Source organism: Larimichthys crocea, chromosome XIII (assembly GCF_000972845.2).
Source record: "Larimichthys crocea isolate SSNF chromosome XIII, L_crocea_2.0, whole genome shotgun sequence".
NCBI lineage: Eukaryota > Metazoa > Chordata > Actinopteri > Sciaenidae > Larimichthys > Larimichthys crocea.
The window spans coordinates 20,483,976-20,501,676 of record NC_040023.1 but is presented as its reverse complement, the minus strand read 5'-3'; the positions used below and the strand labels follow the sequence as shown (position 1 = coordinate 20,501,676).

Sequence of the window (17,701 nt, the reverse complement as noted above, 5' to 3'; positions counted from 1 at the left end):
GATATTATGAATAGTGTGTTGTACATGATGTTGTTATTATTATTCTATGTTATTTATTCATATGAAATAACAGAAGGTTAAATCAAAGAAGTGTGTGTAGGCCAGGGAGTCAAATGGTGCTCGTATGTGTGTGTGCGTGTGTGTGTGTGTGTGTGTGTGTGTGTGTGTGATACAGAGAGAGAGAGAGAGTAATAGCAGATGCTCTCTCTGGTCTTGTAGACATGCTCCAATGCTGCTGCCATCTGGTTGGATGACTGGAGCTGAAGGCGGGATGGTGGTTGCTGTGAAATTATTGGCTGATGGGAAGGCTCGAAGCTTTAAATCCACTTAAAACAGGGAGAGAAGGAGGGAGTGTGGAGGGCAGTCACAAAGAGGCGGGGGTCATAAAACAGGGGGGTGTTATGGCTTTGTCCAGTCAAAAGGGCAGATGGAGAAAGCACTGAGTGCAGAGGGGCAGTCATGCATTGAGGAGGAGGATGAAAAACGAAAGGGAAATCTAAGAGCCTGTGGCAGCATGAATTAGAATATGTTTCAAACTATTTGAACAAGTTATAAAGTGCACTCGATTATTTTTGGCAGGCAGTTATTACAGTGTCCTTGCGTCCTTTTTAATGCAGTGGATAAGTATTGTGTGATTTACTGCCCTCTCTAGTAAGACTGGACAGAAAAGATGAAGCCTCACTGGTCACTTGGTGCCTCCTCTCTCCGCTCAGTCAGCAGGTTCTGGATGTGACTGCAGCTGTAGCTATTCAGCTCCTGGAAACCCACTGATGTGTCACAGCCTTTTGATTAAATCTGGTGTTTTTCACATGTTCTGTTCAGAAACTCAAACCACGACTTAATGCGGTCTCTCTCTCTCACACACACACACACACACACACACACATTGTATCTTTACTTTTATTTCACTTCTGGGATCATGCAGACTGCAAAACTCCACCGTTTACACACTTACTGACCCCTCTTCTGCTGTTTCTTTGTACTGTACTATACCATAATGTGATTGAAGGATTAGAGTTTATTACAACTTTCAGGTTTGACAACTGTATAGCAAATAACATGTGTTCTCAATAAGTGATTGATGAGATTTGGGAACAAAGCAACAAAATAAGTCTGAAAATAAGTCTTAAAGGGCTACTTTAAGAAGTTGGGGAGTCACAGGAGCCACAAAAAAAAAAGTAAACCACTGTATTTGGGTTTTTATTAGTGTTACATTAGATTATATTATACTTTATTTATCCCACAATGGGGGAAATTCACTCGTTGTTGATCAATTCAGGTCCAAATCTTGACAGTTTAATGCAATTGTGTATTTAAAATCGACATATACACTGAACTATTAGGAAGAGTAGTAAGACCGTCTCCTTTTAANATAATGTGATTGAAGGATTAGAGTTTATTACAACTTTCAGGTTTGACAACTGTATAGCTAATAACATGTGTTCTCAATAAGTGATTGATGAGATTTGGGAACAAAGCAACAAAATAAGTCTGAAAAAAAGTCTTAAAGGGCTACTTTAAGAAGTTGGGGAGTCACAGGAGCCACAAAATACATTATACAGGAGTTTTCACAGGCTTAATAATACTTCTTGGGATGAGTAAACCACTGTATTTGGGTTTTTATTAGTGTTACATTAGATTAGATTATACTTTATTTATCCCACAATGGGGAAATTCACTCGTTGTTGATCAATTTAGGTCCAAATCTTGACAGTTTAATGCAATTGTGTATTTAAAATCAACATATACACTGAACTATTAGGAACAGTAGTAAGACTGTCTCCTTTTAATGCACTGTTTGGGGTGACCCTGGAGGATACCCCTTTGATGACCACCTGCACTCTCCTGGCCAGAAGATTAATTATGTTAAAATGGAAAGATCCTATTCCACCGATGTATTGGATCAGGGATGTCATGTGCCATCTTAAATAGGAAAATATTAGATATACTGTCAGGAGAGCATCTAAGAAATTTTACTGAATTTGGCAATCTTTTTTTGTACCTTTGTTGAAGATATGGATGCTAACAGCATTGCAATGTAAATATTTTCTGTAATTTTATTTCTCTTGTTCTTTTTTTAATGGTGGTCATGCTATGTACAGTGTGTAATATGTATGTTCTCCGTCTGGTACTGGGTGGGCGGTATGAGGTTGCTGTACTTTTCATTTTAGTGTATGTTTGTTTGTTTATTTTTTGTCTGTTAAGACTTATTATTATACGTATTATTAATTATTATCAATATTGTTTATTGTACACATCCATCGTAGTTTACAAACTGATTTTCTGATTAAAAATTGAAACATACATAGTTTGTGTACCCATCTTGTTCAATGAGGGATTATTACCAACCTTCATCTAATATTGATTTAAGTGAAACTAGTCTACTTAACCACCAGCATGCCTGAATACAGATTGTATGGAGATGAGAACTAGAAATGTGACTAAGACAAAGAGAGAGGAATAGTTGAGCACAGCGGTGATGATTGGTGCTCTTTAGGGGAGGTTATCTTTGGTCACACAGGCCTGCCTGTCTGCCTCCATCACATCAAACCACAGAGACTCTGCCTGTGGAGCTGAGCCACAGAGGGCTGGGACACCCTGTCATCCTATTTTACTCCTGTCTCTCATCCCTCTGTTTTTTTCCCACATCTTTTAAAAAGAGTGACAGTTTATATTTCCTCAGTCTTCCTCACATGTTCCCCTCTCTTCATCTCTTCTCCTGCTTTCTTTCCATTGATGCCCATAATGCCAGACATTGCTTTTCTTTACTCTTCTGCTTTCAGATGTTCTCTCTGGTTTTGTCTCAGCTTTGATAAATCTTACTGCTCCCGCTCATTTCTCATTTCCCTTCATGCCCACACATGCTTCTTTTTGTAGGTTTCATCTACCCCTAAGTCCTTTATTTCTCCCACCCCTCTTTCATCTTTTGACAGTTTCTCTTCCTTCATTACGCTTCTTGATGTTGTGTCATTCAAAACCAACAGACCAAAGTGGCATATCTTTGGAGCTACAAGATGGTGTTAAGGCATCAACATTTGTGACACTTTTATTACAGCATGCTGAAATGTCAGTGCAGAGTGAAAGGAAACACAAAGAATATGGCTCGCTACAAGGGTCATGAGATTTCAGTTGCAAAAACTGTTGCTTACCAACCAGGATGTTTTTCATCAAGAAGGAAGATGGCAGTGTCCCATTAATTGTTTTAAAGGTCAGCCTTGGGCCTGTTGTGATATTATTTGACAGGACAAAATCCAGTGTCATGGAACATGAAGATGAAGGCAGCTTTCTGCACAGCTGGTGTCATTATAACTAAAATAAAATAACAGCCTAGACGGCCTTAAACTTTTCATCGTGTTGACCACAGTTACTGTTGCCACAGAATCTCATAATGGTATGCAAATGTAAAAAACGAATAGTCAGTTAGAGCAAGGGTTGTGCAAATATCCGTAAACAGTATCACATGCTTTGTAGCCTTTTCAAGAAAGTAGCCGAATGACCCTTGAAGGCTCCTTGTCGGGGAAGGAATGTCAAGTTTATGCATTCCAGTTATGCCTCTTGAAGCCGTGACTTTTCTGTCACAGAGAAGCAACAGAAGCGAGCTCAGTCCTCACCATGTGCTCTAATAAACAGTAGCAGTTGGTGTCCAGTGTGCTCAGCAGGCAGAAACAACACATAAGGCATCAAAGAATACACACTGACCTATGATGGTCTCACTCAGACCGAAGAGGGTTGTCCAATAAAAATGAAGGCATCTTGTAATAAGTGCCTCAGTGGGTTGTGCTAGACATTTCTATAAATGTCACTGTGTGTTTATACATTTGTTTTCGAGTAGAGAGGAATCTTTCTCCTCATTGTCATTCCTCACTCCGTGCTCTCTTTTCATACTGACTGAGATGTTTTAGAGTCACAAGCCTTTTCATCTTGATGAGTCAACAGACGAGCTCTCCGTGTTCTTTGTCATTTCCTTGTTCTTGTTGCTCAGAGTGTATATTTATAGCTACATGCTCATTATTCTTTCTCTCTCTCTACCCCTTCAGGCCCTTGCGTCTCACCGAGCATACCTCCTGACAGCACGCATTCCCACCAAGGTAAGAGTAGCAACTCAACATTTCCTCTAGGAGGGAACTACAATGAAAACCAGTACACCATACCAACAATTATAGATTAGGTTAGCAAATACTGTAAATTATTTGTTTCCTTTCAAGTCAACTGTAAGAATGGACATTCATCACAATTTAAATTGTTAGAAAATACTTAAGAATACTTCCTTCAATCCCAACACAATCTTTGATTGGCCATAACCACAGTTATGTTACTGTTCGTGTCAAATGAAAACTTTAATAAAACTAGAATCCCTCCCTCCTCAAGACATTTCCCGAACCCACAACTGTTTCTACCCCTTAGTTTGTGTGAATGTGTGTTTGAGTCAGGGTGAAATAAAGACCAGGTTAAGGCTGACATAGTAGCTCTGTGTGCATCTGCTTATACTACAATTATACAGATGTTTTCTCTTTTTTTTGTACATGGAACAGCGGTGCCATAATGCAGTGCAGATGGCAACTGTTAGCACCATCACCAGCAATGAAACATCTGTCGTCATCATTACCAGTTCCATTGTCACCACTACCACATAAAGACTTGCAGAGCAGTAATACAGTGCAGATGTTCACAAACTTCCAGCAGCACCAGTTCAACAACTATTACTGTCTCTACTGCTACAGTATACTACTATATTAAATATTAGTGTAAAATTAAATATGCGCATCAGACTCCTGCGTTGTAACCCATTGTCTGGACAGAGACAGACAGCAATTCAAGAAGCTTTTAAAACCAGGCAGTTACTACAGCAGTTTATAAACTTTGCACAGTGTCCAAGCAGCAACCTCCTTAGCTGTAAAATGAAGCCAACACCTAAGTGTCGCAAACTGTAGTTCCTTGAATGCCCACTGGAGGCTGGCTGTAAAAGCGAGTCATCTCCAAAGGCCCAAATTTTAAAATGGCCAACTTTACAACAGATTGGTTCAGAAAACGGTTTTGGTCTCTACAGCTGATTTGGATTTTTATACAACTTGCTTGTTTCTATGTCTATTTTATTTTGCACAGTTCATGATGGCAGCCTTGAATTTGGAAAAGTGGGGGCAGTTATTAAAGCATACATGTAAAGAAATGTCTGTTTGATACCAACATGTATACAGATGTTTAGCGTACAAATCACACAAGACAATGTGTCATACCATTTAAAATTTCATAGCTGTTTTAGATTTTTATCATGACACATGATTTTCTGTCCTTTTTAGGTATGAAAAGGCACATGGTTAGTTGCAAATGTTCAGATTTCCCATTTTTTAAGGATTTCACAGAGATAAAGTCTGAGTTTCATTCTCAACCTTGGAAAGAGCAACAGGCAATTCACCACCAGGTCCATTAAGTAGTTATCAGGAGATGGAAATTTTAAGCAATGACTTGTGAGTCAATGTGAGCGAGAAGTCCTTAAAATGCTCTGAAACATCACATTGATGATTCATCTACTAATAATTGTTATATGATGCGATTGAAAGCTCCAGAAAAGCTGTTAAATAGGTTAAATTTGTTATTAATTCATTTTTAATATTTACGATTTATTTCCAACTAATGTGCAAAAAACAACAATTTTAAAATGAAGAACATGTAATACTAGTAGACAACTGTGTTTGGCTGAAATCACTGTTTGAATTTGAATTCATCACGATATGGTTGTGCTTTATAACCCTGCATTGAATTCTACGTGTACATTTAAGTTATTAATCAAGTTTTATTTAGACATAAACCTCCCTTGATAATCATCATTCAGATGTAGTGATTAATCCGTGTGCTCAGTAGTGGTTGTAAAAAAACAAATGTTATAAAACATCCAAACAGTGCTGCGATTGTCAATGGAAACAAACTGTGTTTTGCTTCCTGTATCTGGACTCACGGTCCTCCTGGTAGGAAAGAATAGCCCCTCCCAGTATCCTCCCCAAGTCACAAGATAACATAACATCATATCTTGTACCAGATCCAGGAAATACTTAACAGTTGCCCTTCACATAGCTGAATGCTTTCCAGTCAATAAGATGCCCCGGGAGACAGTTTAGGGGATTGATTGGTAGCTTGAAAACTGATTTATTAGTTTACTGGGGGTAGAAAAGGCCATAAAAACCATTCAAAATGACCTTGTTTCTCATGAGCTCATATGTTTGTAGTGTGCTTCAGGTTCAGGATTTGTTTATTTAGCTGGCTGTGCATCTGTTTTCTATCTATGTGCTTTCTTCTGTCCTGAGGGAATTAGACACCTGCTTTATGAAGAATACCCCCCCTCGATAACTCTCCTCTCTTCTACTATATGTTTGTGTCTGTCTCTGTCTCTTTTTTTTTCTTGGTCTCCTTTTGAAATACCTCTTTACCTCTGTTATAACTTTCTCTTCCTTAGTTTAGGGAACTCTTGGTGCAGCCTTTCAGAGTAGTAATGGGACTTTCTAAAAGGTTATCCTGTGAAGTTTGTGGAGGCAGGAGGCTCTAAGATCTATTGTTTTAGACATGAGGTGATGAATCATTAAGTAGGTCTGTCTTTCTGTTTGTCTGTCTTTCCACATAGGAAGCAGATTCCCACCTCTGTTGGCTTAAAGATCTTTTCATTGTAGAAATCCTCTATCCTCTTCCCTCCTGCTCTGCTTAGCTCATATAACCCACAGATCACCTTTGCTCTCCTCTACTTCTTCCCTTTAAGCCATTCGTTCAGCTTTCTCACTCTCATCCTCCCCTTCTTTTTCAACAATCCAGATTATTCCTTCTCTTCATCCCTGTCTCTTCCCATTCATCTATCCTTTCTCATCCCCCCCTCACCACTGTGCCAAAGGTCAACAGGGATAACCTACAATGTCCTACAAAATCCTTTTGAATCGAATATTTTTTATTATTAGTCAATGTGCAGATATTTCAGTCAGTTAAATTTGCCAGAACCAAAAGTGATTTAATAACTTGTTTTATGCATCCACTAAGCAGTATTCAATTTACAAATATATATAAATCACATATGTGATTTGAAACCAGTGAAGGTCTGCTTGGTTCATGTTGTAATGAATGAATTGGTTAAAACAACTGCTTTTACTTATTAGATTGTAAAATTCTGACCGTACAGCCCACTTTATCCAAATGCTACATGATGTAAGGATCTGTTTTGATTACCTGTAGTGCAAGTGTCGGTTTCTTGCTGCATACTGACGTTGTTAAAAGATGGAGCTTACCTACATCCATAAAAAAAGCTGACGGTTACAGTATTTCTACGTATATTGATTTTCTTGATGTGAAATCTATATTACAGAGGAGATGAGTCAACTGCAAATGAAGATAATCCTCTGCTCCCTGTTCCAACACATGAGCTATTGACTGTATATATCCTTAGTAGATTCATTTTTCTAGCTTTCTGCTAAAATTTGCTTTTGTTGACTTAAAGCTTCTTGTTGTTATTGGATGTCCCTTTATGCTTCAGGCCATGTGAACATATTGTGGGTGCTATGTTTGATTTGTCATATCTCTGTCTGAAATCCCAAAGCATCTAAAACACACAAGAGAACAATCAGTGGGTGGGGTTTTCATCAGTAATGTTCTTCTTAGGGAAGCCCAAGGCCTTAATATTAAACTAACTGTGTTGCAGTAGCAGTTAAACATCTCACTGTGCATCTTGCTTCTCTCAGTTGTAGTTGAAATTCCCCTCCAGCTCTCTTATACACCCCTTAGTGGGCTTTTCTCTCTCTCTCTCTCTGTGTGTGTGTGTGTGTGTGTGNGTGTGTGTGTGTGTGTGTGTGTGTGTGTGTGTGTGTGTGTGTGTGTGTGTGTGTGTGTGTGTGTGTGTGTGTTTTTGTGTGTTTGTATAATGGTTTGGCTCCTCTTGAGATGCTGCAGGGCCTTACAGTCTGTCAGTACCTCCTCCCAAACACGCATACATACTCTCTCACACACACACAAACATTCATTCATTTACCACTCCCTCCTTTCCTTTTACTTCTTTTTGTCTGTAGCCTCTTGTTGCTGCATCATTTATCTCTTAACTTGCTTCATGTTTCAAGTCTGGATTATTTCAGAGAAGATCACACTGAGCATACCTTTCATTACTTGGATACTCAGACATAACATATTGCTGAACATCTCATTTAATCGAATGCAAAGCATATTATAGAAACCTGAAGTAAATGTATACACGTACTGTAGCTGTCTCTCAGACAGATGTCCCAAATCTACAGTTTACTCAGAACAATGCAACAGTATGTCAGTGTTCACAATCAGAATCAACCATTTTTCATCAAATCATCATTTGCATGAACATAAATACAAGTTGAATGTCCATGAAAAAACAACAAAAAGAAAACTGACAGACGGACAATGATCGAATGAGTGAACGATGCAATCACTCAGGCATTTGGTTCCTCTCTACATCTCCCAGCATGACATCTTGCCATTGGCTAGAGCTCATGTTTATCTGCGCACTCATTTATCATTGGCTGGCACTCGGTTCAGTGTGCTATCATGCTTTTTACTGACTGTTTCAAATGAACTGATTGACCCAGTTTAAGTTAGGACACTATTTACTGTATAATGTAACATACAGCAATAGTTTGTAATACACAAATCAACACAATACTCTAGACTGCTGTACTATACTTGTACTGTACTGTACCGGTATGCTAGACCTAAAACTACTAAAACCTCGCTTTAAAATACAATTCCTATATTGAGACTACATACAGTACGTAGAAAGTTTTATACAATGGCATCTTCCTGCACACTTAAAACAGCCATTGTAGCTACCTGTCTACCTGTCCTGTTTGTTTTGATGACAGTTTGTAGTTACTTTGCCTTTAGAATGATCTTATTGAGTTTAAGCTGCTACGGTAAAGGCATTTATTGATTTGGTTATAAATAGCATAGCCTATATAGCAAAATATGACATAATGGTTAAATAAATAGTTTCACCCTGGTGCCACAAAAGGAGAAGAGCCCTAAAGTCTGCATGTGAGTATTATCAGCTATATGGTGCCCTACCTACCTAAAGTTTGATAACATTAGCATTTAAATACATTTAAATTAAGTTTGTAACAGCTCGAACAACTGAGTGTGTTAAATGAAATAAAATTCTTTTCTAAGAGGAAAAATGTTGTATTGTCTAAAAACAGGTAGTTAGCCTCATCCTTGCTAAAGCTAATGATGTCTGTGATTAAGGAAAAAGTGATTAACTGAGCTTTCGCTTCTTCTTACACTCATTTCCTTTTGAATAATCTGTACACACAATTAGATTATTGAATGGAAATTATGGTGTTTGTGTGCGTGTGTGTGCGTGCGCGCACTGCCATAAATAGACAAATTGCTATTGTGGAATAATTTCTAGCTTGAAGACTGAATGAGTGAGTAACCACAGGCAATGCTGAAAAAATAAACACTCTCACACACTGAATGCATACTGTAGTCAGACAGTAGACAGACAGTCTGCTTATCCTCTCCCTCCTCTCATCTGTGAGCCAAGCCTCAGGAACACAGCGCCCACCTGGAATAGTCTGGCCCCGCTCCCTGGCCTGCCCTCAGGCACTGTGTTGTATGTCTGTGTTTGTGTGTGAGAGAAACGAGGAAAGAGAGATGAAGAGGGAGTGAGGGAAAACTGTGTGCTCCATATACACTAGTACACGTTTGTATTCACGGGTTCCCCCTCTCACACAAAAGGATGTCTTTTTCTGTCCTTTTTAGGTATGGAAAGGCAGACTGCTGCTCTTCTTTGTCCTGAAATGCTCTCCTGAAACAGAAATAGAAAATGTGGATGTTAGACTGCTCTAGTTGTCTTTAGCCTGACTGGTTTTGAAAAGCCTGTCTTTTGGATGCAGAAATACGGAGGAGGTCTCTTTTAATTTATTTTCCATTTTCTGTTAAAGCTGAAATCAACTGTTCAAACAATTCAGGAGGTTGTAAACACTGAAAAGAAAAATAAATCATAAGAGTTCTTTAGTGTCTTACAGTATGTGTAACTATTGATTCAGAACAATGCAGCATGCTTTCTTGCAAATGAGCAAGAAAACAAATAGTGCATCTTAGAGCGGTTGCATTTTAAATGAACTCGGCTGGTAGAGATTAAAAACAGGGATATGTAAGATTAATGAGCTGAGCTAAGCTAGTTAAGCAATTAAATGACTCCATCTCATCAGTCAAATGTGTCCAATGCAGCTTTGCAAAAACCTCGTAAATGTGTGATGGAGAGATGACATAGTCTGTACAGGAGCTGAGAAAGAAAGAAGAAATGTCCTGCATCACTACCTATTAAATGGAAAGACATATTTTCACACAGCATTCCTTCGACAGACAGTCTCTACTCTACTAGAATATTGTTATTAGGCAGGATTAACCTCACAGATATAGTATACAAGCACATGAACACATTTATTAATTCAAATACTTGAACTCTAACAATTTTGTTATAAAATGTTAGGTTTTGTTGTCCGATATGGTTATAAAATCACGTATAAGACCCTCTGATTTAATAATGAATTAATAATTTTCTTTATTTTTCTGCCTATTGTTCAAAGCAGGTCAGTAAGTACGACACAGTATAAGTATTTTAATGGTGATTTCTGTGCTCTTTTTGTTTTTTAGGTGGAACACTCTTTTAACTACTTGGAGATCCAGGGGATTTCTTGTAACAAGCCTACACAGGTACAGTGAACTTATTTACAATGAGAGAAGAGCCACATGAACAAAAACATGACAGTAGAGCTCATGACAGTATTTCATGCAAAAACAAAAACAAAGAAAAAGAAACTTGACACAAGGAGCATAAAGCAGATGCTAAACAGTATTAGCTCAAACAGTAGTACACTGTAATGTACTGTTTTATTGATGACAATGCTTTTCAACTTGTTATCCAAGTATGACTCTAGGATACCATGGGAGTGCAGTATACTGCATTCACCTGATATCCTCAACACAATAAAAAAAAATCAAGAGATAAAAAGTAAATAAAAAGATCTGATGCATGTAACACAAGGACCAAAAAACCCTGCAGGGAAATGTATTTTATTCATTCGTCCTCTGCAGTGAGGTCAAAGGTCAGGATTACCTACAGGGAAGAGAAGATTTGACTGTCTTGCAGAAGGACACTTAAGCATGATGGATGTTTGCTGATATGGGTACTTGAACACAACTTATCCAGTCTAAGTGCAACACCTGTAACAACAGGCAGATACTATACTAGGTATAAGGCAGACTAAACTGACAAGATAGATAGTAAAATATCCTGAATGATAGCATAATCCTCTGAAGAATCATTAATATACTATATGAGACAGAAAAAACTTCCATTTGACTTTTTGACCAGCGCAGGCTCGCTGTCAGTCAGCAGGATCTACCTACTAAATATGATAATCCATGTCTTACCGCACTGTTCATGCAGCTGTGCCTCTCGCCCACTCATCTCGAGAGATGTCAGTCCTCTTAATATCCTGACTGATGGGCTTCCATGTTTAATAAATATCAGCTAAGATTATGTTAATTTTGGCCTATAGAGGAGTCATGCATCGCCTTAGATCAGCATAATTGCAGAGAGGATGGTGAAACTGTTTGCAGAATCTTGGTAAATGTCATTAAATCCTTTTTTTTTTTATAATACAAAGATCTCGGATGTGGATGCGGTTTAATGGACAGATGGATGTGTCAGTTATATTATTGCTGAGTAGATTTAGTAGATAGATGAGCAGAAATGTGAAATATGCTCATGTATAGACACACAATTCACTCATGTTTGATCTTTTCACTGCCAATAAACTATGCTTACGCAGACCCTCTCAGTGGATGGAATAGAGAAGAGATAGATACATTTTTAATTAATATAACATTGGTTGACGCAGGATTAGATCAAACCATCAATGGTGGCGTGGATTACTAATTACTGCTGTATCCTTTTAGCTGCTCATAGAGTATGAGCGCAGCTCCTTCTCTCTGAAGCTGCTCTCTACAGAGGAGGTCAACGAGGTGGTTGCTCACATAGGAAACTGTCTTCTGAGAATATGTCCTGGTCTACCACCAAGGTGAGTTCCACTTCCATGCCTGTTTTGACGACGGCTCTGTGTGATTGTGTAATCTAATGTGGATGTGAATCTTGTACAGTATGTTTTGTTAGGAACAGGAAGCCTGAATATAAATGCAGAAATGATTGCAGATGTAAAACCATAAACTTTCATGATCACATCTCGTGAACAGGACAAAGTCTTCGAAAGAGAGCCTGATGGTTGTATTTTTGAGCTCGGGTCAACTGAGCGCTACATTGATTTTATTTGTCTCTTCGTTCTTTACGTTACTTGCATGGTTTTAGTTGGATTTAGTTAGTTTTGTTTGAAATTACTATAGAGTACTCAGCAGTACTCTGCAACTTCCTGCTTGGACAATGTCTGCTGACAGGTAAGGCAGTGAGAACGTAGCCTGGAGCTGCTTGTTTCAGTATCTTTAAAGGAATGATAGACTTTTGAAAATTTCCCAGCTACAATAATTGGGAAATGTATGAATGGGATGACTGATGGATGATTTCAACTGTTTTATTTTTTCAGTAAAGTGATGAAGAAGCTTTGTATGGAGCCTCCAGACAGGCTGACCTCTCTGCAGACTCTGTGGGAGAACAACAAGCCTGCTGAACCTGGACCCTGTGGTAGGAATCTGTGACTCTACAATATTTGTATATTTGTAATTTGTGATTAAATTGATTGCAGTTTCTAATTACATGCATTTTGCACAATCCACGTCCCACAGCTCTTTTATAAGATGGACAGTGTCAGCCAAAGCTCTTTATGATTTATATTTTTTGTTGTGTTGTCTCTCTCTCTGTCCAGGTGGGTTTTCTCAGATCTACAGATGTGTTTGTGACTGGCTGGGGCTGCCTTACAAAGAAGAGGTGCAGTGGGTCAGTATTATTTACATTCCTCTGGGCAGTTGCACAGCATTGACAGATCCAGGTTGAACTGTGCCTCAGTGCTGTTGGCTGGATGACATGAAACAGCATGAAGTTCTTTGATAAAACCATGACACAGTAACAACAGTATATGACTGTTTCCTCCATATCAAACAAGAGACTTTATTGTCATATCTTTATATGTCTCAAGACATTTTTGACTCTCTTCCTCCTTCTTGTCCGAAATGGAGTTATTCATTTCTTCTACGACTCATCAGGACCTATCAGATGTTGTGTTTTGTTTTGTTGTTTTATAACGTCTTTCCTCTGTTTCCTTTCCAGGATGTTGACACTATCTATTTGACACAAGACACCAGAGAACTCAACCTGCAGGACTTCAGCCATCTGGAGAACAGGTGAGTGTTTGAATTAACAGAGATACTATAGAATACTGACATAATGTGAAAAAAGTTGCGCACAGATGAGACCAAGTGGCTGAAAACCATTATTGGGATAAGAGAAACATGACAAGATAAGAGAGGTATTGTAGGTGTGGCATAATTTTATCTTAAATCTGCTGAAGCCAGCACTAACCTTAGGTGGTACTGATGGAGTAAAAGATACTGTATAGTTGTATGACCTTTTGTTTCCGCCTCCTCAGGGATCTGGTGGCTATAATAGCAGTCCTGGAGTTTAACCAGTGGTTCACCAAGCTCTCCACTAAGGACTACAAACTGGTTAGTACCCCTTTTCTCAAAATCCTCCTCTTGTTTGCTCACTAACCATGTCTTTTCGGTTTGAGGAACAGAAAAGGTAGTAGGATCCTCAACCATGTTTTATGTGTTACAATAATGTGTGTTTTAGCTTCAGAGAAGATGGCAGAGTTTCGAAGCTGGCCATTTGTTTAGTATTTGTCATGTTTGTTCAAAGTGTATTTAAAGCCTGATGCTTGGGGCATCATGCCTGTCTTTTCTGGTTACCAATTCTTTCCATTTAAATTAATAATTTAGTTTAGTTCATTAGGGCAATCTAGCTAGAGCTAATGCAGTCTAAAACCAGACCTGCAATAAATCCACCTGTCATAAGGCTATAATGTTCCCTTTTTGTTGAATGGGAGGAGTTGATTTAACTGAAGTTAGAGTAGTCTGTAGTGCTTTTGGTTTGTGGTATATTATTTGAGGAGGTGTTTTTAGTATTTTTTCCATTTAGATATCAGTTTAAGAACATTAAATAGTACAGTCTATAAATAGTTTTATTACCTCTTTGCACTAGGTTTTTAAGCATTACTTTGCATTATGCTGGATAAATAGTGTAATAGTGTTGAGATTTAATCCCATCTCAGAGTAAATAGTGAGGAGAATGACTACATAAAAGACTTGAATAGGTGCGTCTCTCCCTGTCTGCCTGCCTGTCAGTCTTTTTTCAAATCCCTTTTACATTTGTGAAGGTCTCTTACTTCCTTAAAGCACTACTGCTGACCTGCTGCTATGGTTTCTGCTTTGTTTTTCTATCATATTTGTTGGTCTTTTTTCCTGTACAATAGTGGGGTGGGCATGGAGTGGATTTGTCTCTCTGCCCATCTGTCAAATACCATAATCTTAAGTGACAGACCGTCACAGACACAAGGTGATTTCGCCAAAACATGGAGAATCCCTGTGTAAACAAGAGTCTACAGCCATGCAAGCAGCTGTGTGCAGCTGTAGTTACAGTGGTACTTTGAGCTGTTGAGATGTTAACATCAGTATTCTAACATGCTGGTAGATGCTGTAGAAATCTGTGCCATTTGCTAATCAATTAATGGGAATATCATTCATTTTGCTGGAATTTATTTGGCCAAAGTACTGGATAAATTAAAGTTTTTACCACAGTGGTTGACTGGGATTTACTGAGTGCAGATCTGGCATTGCCACACTGCTAGTACAGCTACTGTATCACATGATAGTTGGCATACTATACTCCCAATTCATATGAAAAGCAGAAGCAGAAGATTTTATTACTGTGTTATGGTGCTTAAACACTGGCATGTAATAAAACATTTCTGCATTTAAAAGGTCACAGTTGTTGCAATGCTGGTCTAGTTTTGATGAAACTTGCTTTTCATCCTTATCCCTGTTATTGATGCCTCTTCCTATATCATATCCCCTCTTCCTCTGCATTTACATCACACATCTCTTACTCTACCTTTGCCTAACTATACAGTAGTTGTATGTATCTGCCTGTACAGAATTTTCCTCCCTTTGTTTCCTTCATCTTCCCCTCCTGTCTGTTGACTTAGGATCAGTTCAATGTTCTCGTGTGATAAGACTCTTAATCCTAACCAGACAAAGGGGCTCAATGTCTCAGGCTGTTGCCCCCCCTGCAGCACTCCATTACTAACTCTCCATCTGAGTCGCACCAATTATCGCACGCAGCTTCCTCAGTCCAAACAATTATCTCACGCCTCCGTCACAGGCAATTCCTTTTGGATTGAATTTTAAAATCCTGTCCGTCACCATGCCATGTGCATATTTAGGCTCAAACACTCCTTGTGTCTAACATGTGTCCGTTCTACCCCAGATAAGTGTGTATTGTAATAGATATGACTTCTTGTGTCTTGGAAAAGGCACATTTTGTGTCCGGTTTCTGGTTAATGTAACAGAAACTCCTTTGGGTGTTTTAAAAGGAAACTTTTCCAATTTTTTTCCCTCTGTGTGCATGTTTATATGGTGATAATGGAGACACAGGGGATGCAATGATGTGCTCTGGGGTGTATTTTGAATCGTTTTTGTTATCCTGTGCCAGTGGAAACAATAACAGAAGGAAGAATAAGAGTGGAACAGAGAGAGAGTGATGGTAGAAAGAGCAGTGAGACAAAAATATAAAGGGCACTGGAGAGGTCAGTGGACGGACTGAATGTGAGAGATGGCAAAAGAATAAGGAAATGAGTCAGAAAGTATCAGGAAGGAGAGATCAGCTACAAAGAATGCAACAAAAGGAACTTGACATTTCCAGCTTTTGAAACTGATCTTTACTTTCTAGCAGTAAGTCAGTTGATGTTCCTATGAAATCTATCGACATGCAAAAGTTCATCACAAGGGCAACACTGCCAATCAGCCTGAACTTTTTCATCTGTGTACTGTGTATAGCTGCATTGGAGGTATCTAAATGAAATGTCTGTGGTTCATGAAGCAGGAATAAAAGGAGAAGAAAAAATGAGTGAGGGGGTTAGGGTTAGGGTTACCCTTAAACAGTCCATAACATTCTCAATCAAACAGATAAGGAATCTCTTAGTGCAGTGGACTGGATAATATAACACACACATACTCAAAAACAGTCTCTCTCACACTTGCATAGACAGCGGGCTCTCACAGCGAGGGATTATGCTCCTCATCCTCAGTTCAATCAGGCTGTTTGTCCTGTGGTCTAATCAAGATACTGAGCCGAAAATGAGAAAGGAGGAGAAACACTGGAGAGGACATCAGTGATAAGCGGGCTTGCCTCTGATTACCTCATGATCGCACAGTATGTGTGTGTTTCTACACATGATATTTCAGAAGGACGTAGGGTCAGAACAACTCAGCGTGACAAGGCTCTTATTTAATGAATGTTAAATGGTGCAGTGCACACGCTGACAGTGTCGCTGTGCTGTCCCCAACAGTTTTATTGTGACTCTACATAATACAGGCTTCTTTGTGTGCTCCCTCTCGGCCTCTCTGCCTCTCTGCCCTGCGATGACCGACTCCTCACTCCCCTCTTTTTCTCTATTTCATTCCTCACTACCGTCATATCTCCCTGTTCTGTGTGGTATGTGTCATCCCTCGTTGCCCGCCATCATTATTATTCCTTTTCAGTAATATTCACAGTTTTACAGAGTAAACATGCGAACAACAGTCTCTTTATTTTGTCTGTCCCTCTCGTTGTCTCTCTCTCGCCATTATCTGTCCTCTCCTTTTCTCCCTTCTGTCTCACCCCCCCACTGTAGATAACAACATTGGACAATGTGGCCAGTGTTTTGGCCACACTGAGGCTGCAGGCAGAGAGAAACAGGAATGTCAGTTACCAAGAATAACAACGAAACAATGATCCAGTAAAGTTCTGTTATTATAATGGGATATGTTTGTTATGAATCAGTACAGATAATTAGCAGAGAGAAATTAGAACTAGGACCCTAGGACTATAGTACAGCAAACAAGGATGTGCGTTTGTCTACGTGTTTCAGTATGACACAGCACACAGTGAACTGGGTCAGTGAACATCTAGGTAGGGCATGAACGTCCCAACTATTGAATTTTTAATTTTCGTCCAAATATGAATGCCTTTTCTCCCATGACTCTGTCTCCTGTGGTGTTGAGACCACAGAAGCGAAACAACTTTTCTGCCTCTAAAGTGTAGAAAGTCTGCAGTCCCCAGTCTCTCCTTGTCACGCACAAATGGTCCTTAAGCAAACAAGACAGAATTTACTTGTATGCTGTTTCTGTTTTTCTTCTGCAGTGCAGCTTTAATTAGCATAAATTATCCGTTTTCCGGAGTGGTTTCACCACATTTTGCAAAGAATACATGTGTCCCAAAAGTACATTTCTTTGTTATTTCTCTGACCTTGAATGTTTCAATCCAAGTGTTGCTGTTCTAGATAAAACTGCATTTTAAGCCTCAGAGCTTGTTCAGTTAATTAGTATATTCTTCATGCTTTTGATTAGACGATCAGTAAGCTAAGATCTCCTGCTGTGAGTGTGAGACTCATAATATGTAACAATATATATTTTATATACAGTATATATATATATATAT

At 38.9% G+C, this 17,701-nt stretch overlaps 1 protein-coding gene across 6 annotated transcripts in view; it reads left to right on the top strand.

Moving 5' to 3' along the window:
• Positions 1–17,701, top strand: part of LOC104920208 (F-actin-uncapping protein LRRC16A) — a 64,919-nt gene that overhangs the window by 19,506 nt on the left and 27,712 nt on the right. For all 6 annotated transcript variants that reach the window (XM_019263699.2, XM_019263700.2, XM_019263698.2 and 3 more), the window contains exons 3-9: positions 4,038–4,088; positions 10,651–10,710; positions 11,959–12,080; positions 12,597–12,694; positions 12,876–12,946; positions 13,277–13,350; positions 13,596–13,671. In XM_019263699.2, the coding sequence (XP_019119244.2) occupies positions 4,038–4,088; positions 10,651–10,710; positions 11,959–12,080; positions 12,597–12,694; positions 12,876–12,946; positions 13,277–13,350; positions 13,596–13,671 (552 nt within the window). The remainder of the gene's footprint in view (positions 1–4,037; positions 4,089–10,650; positions 10,711–11,958; positions 12,081–12,596; positions 12,695–12,875; positions 12,947–13,276; positions 13,351–13,595; positions 13,672–17,701) is intronic.